Below are 5,908 nucleotides of genomic sequence, written 5' to 3' on the forward strand. Positions count from 1 at the left end.
TTTTGAAGCTAAAAGACGTGAAGGAGAAGCTTGGCAAAGCATTTGAAATCAAAGAACTTGGCTCATTAAAATACTTTCTTGGAATTGAATTTGCAAAGTCTAAGGAAGGCATTTTTATGAACCAACGAAAATACATCCTAGATCTTTTAAAAGAGACAGAATTACTTGGTTGTAAAGCTGCTGAAACACCTATAGAGCCTAACTTAAAATTGAAGCCAGCTGAACCAGAAAATATAATGGACAAAGAGAGATATCAGTAGTTGGTAGGGAGGCTAATACACACCCGGATATAGCCTTTGCTGTGAGCATGGTAAGCCAGTTTATACATTCACCTGGTCAAGAACACATGGATCCTGTCTTTAGGCCCAATTTGGGTAAACAACTTAATTAAGTTACTTTTGAAGAAATAACTTAAACAATAAATGCTTATATTAAAAGTAACTTATAAATAAGTTATTTTGTGTTTGATTTTTTAGTTCTAAAAGTACTTATTTTAAGAGAAAATTGATAAAAAAACTTTTTATTATAAGAGAAGTCATTTTTTTTAACTTCTTCATAAGCACTAAAATAGTTTTTTAGAAAGTTGCAATTTTGTTTTGAAAATTGTACCAGACATTAATACTATACCTTTTCATAAGTTAAAAGTTAAAAAAAGTCACTTATGAACTTATCCAAACGGACCCTTAGAATCCTAAGGTACTTGAAGGGGTCGCCTAGGAAAGGGTACTCTACAAAAAGCATGAACATCTTCAAGTAGAAGCCTATACAGATGCGGATTGGGTTGGGAATGTCGTGTATAGAAGGTCAACATATGGGTATTGTACTTTTGTTGACAAAAACCTGGTTAGTTGGAGGAGTAAAAAACAGTGTTGTGGCACGAAGTAGTGCAGAAACTGAGTTTAGAGGAGTGGCTCATGGAATATGTGAAACACTGGGTAGAGAAAATCCTACAAGAACTAAAAGTTCCCATTTCTCCACCAATAAAGTTGTATTGTGACAATAAATCTACAATTTCTATTTCTCATAATCCAGTGCTGCATGATAGAACTAAACATGTTGAAGTTGACAAGCATTTTATCAGAAAAAAAAGATTGAGAGAGAGAGCAGATTTGCATCTCATATGTTCCAACCACGGAACAATTAGCAAATGTTCTAACTAAAGGACTACTCAAGAAAACTTTTGATAGCATAATAAGCAAGTTGTCAATGAATGATATCTTAAAGCCAGCTTCTAATTACTTTCATCAATCTTTTATGTAAATAGAATTAATTATAAATCATTTTCTTTTTTAGTTTAGCTTAATTTTAAGAATTTTATAATTAGAAATCTTTCTTTTATTTTAAGCTAGTATTTTTCTCTTTTTTCTTATTTTTTAATTATTTCTATTTCTGTAATTCCTCTATAAAAATGATGATTTCCTGTACATTTGATAGAATAATACATTCAAAGACTTCAACTCTTCTAATATGTACTCAAATTCATTGGAGACACCCATGGGAGAGGTTTGGTACCTGGATGTCGGGTCCATACCTCATTCAGGGATGATTTAGAAGCCGCCACTTCACCTAGCAGCAAGCTTGTATAGATACTTATTGTGTTAACTACAACATTGAATGGGTGAATACCCGTAGAACTAAAAGAATTATGATACAAAAACAATCTAGGTAAACCAAACAGGTCTACCTTAAAAATACAATCATATCCTGTGGGACGCTGTGAAGTTTAACATGAACATAAGATGTCTTGTACGGTTGTACCTTTCTCTGCATGCTGATTCTTCAACCATCCCATGGATTACTAGTGTCTATTGTCTTCAAATTTCAAATGACTCAATGTTCCTATGGTTTTAAGTTTCCTATGATCAGCTAGCTAGCTAACAAATGAGATTGAAATCTTCTCTGGGGGTCAAATCTTCAAGATCTATCTCTAGCAGAAAAATTAGTGATCTAATTTGCCTACATACACAATGTGAACCCTAGAAGCAGAAAATCCATGCTTTTGTGAAGGGTGTCTATAGCATTATCCACATCTACTTACATGAAAATTGAAGTTGCACGGTTCCTCCACCTGCCTTTTCGCGAGCTAGCTATGCTAGCTATAAGAGTGTGTCCTGCGTTGTATAAAGCATTCGATCCCATAAGTTTCAACCCCAGGCTTTTTGTCAAATATGACAGTCTACTTTCATCCCCTCCCGAAATTTGTTGCAATTGGAGTGCCTGTTCACGAGACATGATTGCGTAGAGCTGCAACGGCAACTTCAAGGGATAGGGATAGCTGTTTAACAGATCCTTGTAATGTTCCTCAGAAGCACCGAAAGTGACTTGCATAAGCCCCATTGATTGCAGACTTTCCGATGAAGGATCAAATATAAAAGCAAATTTACCATACTCCAAATCAGGCCTCTTGAATATATCTAACAGTACATCATTGTTCGGCCCGATATTCTTTACCGTGTACTTTCTAGGATAGTTTTGCCGAACACGGCCTGATTGGTAAATGCGTGAAGCTTCTCTCAACCCACTCAGGAAAGCACCGTGCATTGTGGCTGGGTACTGCCTACTTGTGGCCTCACCAGCAAAGAACAGTCGGTTACCCACATTTTCAGCGAGTATATCATAATCACTACCAGATGATTGCACACTAACATGAGAATATGCACCGCATGATAGTGGGTCGCTGCCCCATCGTGTGCAAATTGACTGTATCGGATTGGGCACAGTGATACCTTTAGATTGATATATACCTGCATAATAGATGCCACACATGAAGCAAAACAGGCAAAGGAATATAACATGATATTAAATAAATAGTTGGATTGATAAAACTCATAATTTGTAAAGGTTACTTGATAGTACAAGTATAACAAGAATTTACACCCAGTATAAGGTGATCCCTACTTTTATAATCATCGTCATCATCATGATATATATTCAAAACATAAAGCTAAGAACACATTCAACAGATATATACAATTTTTATAATTGAATTAATACTGGTTTCTTTTCTTGTGTTTTCAGGAGTTCCATACCCGATTTCTTGAATTAAACAGTTAAGTTTCCATGACTATTCCAGTATTGCATTCACTTATGAAGTCATAGTTATACTATTGTTTATTAGTACTTTATTACTCTTTTCTATTTATAAACAGGGGGGCATGTGGAAGGAGCGAACATGTTCGGTAAAGAAAATTTCATATATAATGATGTAATAGAGGCTGTGACTAAGACTACAAAATCTGACTAAACCGTGGCAACATAAATAAATATGTGATCCTTTTTTGGATTACAATATTCCATACCATGAATTAGTAAATGAAACGAAAAAGGCAAAGCAAAATAAAATTAAATTAAATATCAAAATTTGGTATATTAAATAACATGATATACTAGCATTTGATTTTTCACAAACAATCAATGAACTAAATCAATACCTCTTAAGACGTTCAAAACCCGATTGAGCAAATCAGATGGATCTGTGGATTCAAAGCTTTGTGCGGCTTCACCAGCCACCAGTGCAAGAAGTGCTGGGCCTCCAGAAACAGTATGGTAACTGTAAAACAAGAAGAATTCACCACGTTGATGGCTACATTCATTGAGACATCCGAATGTGTCCAGTTCTTCACCCCAGAACACATGAGGAAAAACCATTGCTACTTTGTTCAGCAGCCCAAATCCCAACCTCTCAATTGCTTCTAGCTTTCTGGGAGGTAATTCGGGTTCAAAGCTCACAGTCTTCTTTTTCAGAACCCCAAGAGGCAAAGTGCACAAAACGATATCTCCTTGGAAGACTTGGTCCCCTGCAATAACCTCAATACCGTCATTTCCATATCTGATGGTGCTGACAATCTTTTCATAAAAAATAGGAACTCCTTCACATAAGGCTTTTATCAATCTCCAATTGCCTCCAGCAAGAAAGCAATGATCACCACCCATTTCATATGGATCGTCCTGATCCCAATACGCAGCTGAAAGATTCGAAAGACATCCAGCATTTGCGTATTCTAAATTCGCAAGGTGCCAATCAAGCAACTGCTTCTCATCAGGACTTCGAGCCACAGCATACAAAAGCCTGAGTGTCTCCAAGACTGAACCAAGAGATGTATCACTCGCAAACCCACCCATAATTTTCCGCAGCTCCATAACTTTGTCAAGTAACCTATTGAATACGAACTCAACACTTGCATCCATTTTCTTATCAACCGGTTCCCCGTTTGGCTTGTACAAGGGGCAATTATCTCTAACTTTATGAAGCGGTATAGAAAGCTGTCGAGCCAGAACCCCCAAAGGGTTAGCATGAATGCCAGTAATAACACTCCCACCCAGATCTATCGCAGCGAATTTCCCATCGGCCCCCATTTTTTGAGTATAAACCCTGCCACCAGGACGGTTCCTGCCTTCCAAAACCACAACCTTATAACCAAACGACAATAGCTGCCGGGCTGCTGCCAATCCAGCAAGACCAGCACCAATGACAATCACGGTCCCTTCATTTGCCTCCGGAATTTGAGCAGTAAACGCAGGCGAAACCCCAAAATTAATGTAACCATTGTACAGAAGAAAGTCATAAGCAGAATTAATCAAATGTTCACACTCACTGCTCACGGTCTCTCGAATATGCCCTTTCGTCAACCAAACCCTCACATTACTTCTCCACAGAGTTAGTATATGATTCCTTATGACAATATAATCATTTTGCTCTTTCCCACCCAATTGTCTCACAACGCCGGCTCTAATCTCATCCTCAAGCAAAGCATCAATGGGGAAACCTAGAGAAAACGCAATCATAGCCTCGGTTTCAGTCTCTTTCTCCAAAGCCTCCTTGGTCTTACTTTTCTTCTTCAATCCACTCCCTAACTCCTCCTCAAAAATCTCATCCATCAAATTCTCGTCATAGCTCCGCAAATTCGCCTTCTTTCTCAGCGAACGCTTCGCAACCGATCCATCCAAACATGGAGTTTGCATTGTTGCTATCTAGGGTTCAAATAATGAAACCAACAAAAATCCTAACCCTAGGTCAACAAAGAAACATGCCTCAACTTAAACTATTTCAAAAAACCCCATAATACATTCCTAATTTCCTATGAAACCTCAACGGACCGAATCAGAGCACGGCGGCGGAACAGCTGAGCAGACAGCACAGAAAGAGCAGAACAGAGATCCGGCGAGAGAAGGGCAGATCGGCGGCACATCGGAAAAATCAAAGGTATTTTGTTAATGCAAGAAGGGGCAAAGAAATGCTCAATGGACGCTATTTACTCATTTAGCCACTGATTAATGAAACAAAGAACGCAAGAAATGAGAACAAGAGGAAATTGTTGAGAAAGAGAGAGGGCTTACAGCGATTGGATGCGGAGGTTTCTTCTCACTAGAGAGAGAGACACACACACACTGCATGCGAGATGCGACAAATATTATTTGATTTATCCCAAGGATGAAATATGAATTAAGAGTAACCTTATTGAATTTTTTTTAATATTAGTTAATTTTTTTTAAATTACTTTATTAATTTTAAATTTTAAATTCTAAATTTAATTAATATTAATTAAAAATTAATTTTTTGTATTTTCTCATGAATTAATTCAAACGAAGATGAGTGTGAATAGAATTTTTTAAATTTTTTCTACAATTTTGACCATAAAAAAAGAAAATGGTATATTATTATCTATGTATTTCAAGTTATATTTTGATTTATTTAATAAACAGTAAAAAATAAGTTCAGAAAAAAAAGATAGAAATTAGTTTAAAAAAGCAGTCCTAATAAAATCTACATAAAAATTTAAAGAAATATACAAAAAAAATAGAAAAGAAAAAAAATAATATTTTAGCTGAAATTCATACTCTTGTCAAACCAATCTATTTGCACAAACATTTGTTTTTTGAAATTCATCATGAATATTCCAATTAGTTA

The 5,908-nt window shown here is 36.2% G+C and overlaps 1 protein-coding gene across 1 annotated transcript; it reads right to left on the bottom strand.

Annotated features, from left to right (window-relative positions):
- Positions 1 to 1,456: 1,456 nt before the first annotated feature.
- Positions 1,457 to 5,427, bottom strand: LDL2 (LSD1-like2). Its single transcript, XM_016315702.3, has 3 exons — positions 5,338 to 5,427; positions 3,432 to 5,123; positions 1,457 to 2,744 (listed from the first exon to the last, which is right to left on the bottom strand). The coding sequence occupies exons 2-3, from the start codon at positions 4,960 to 4,962 to the stop codon at positions 2,035 to 2,037; spliced, it is 2,241 nt and encodes a 746-aa protein (XP_016171188.1). The 5' UTR covers positions 4,963 to 5,123; positions 5,338 to 5,427; the 3' UTR covers positions 1,457 to 2,034.
- Positions 5,428 to 5,908: the final 481 nt, after the last annotated feature.

The sequence above is a fragment of the Arachis ipaensis genome, chromosome B8, assembly GCF_059453495.1.
Source record: "Arachis ipaensis isolate K30076 ecotype BB chromosome B8, ASM5945349v1, whole genome shotgun sequence".
In the NCBI taxonomy this organism is placed as follows: domain Eukaryota; kingdom Viridiplantae; phylum Streptophyta; class Magnoliopsida; order Fabales; family Fabaceae; genus Arachis; species Arachis ipaensis.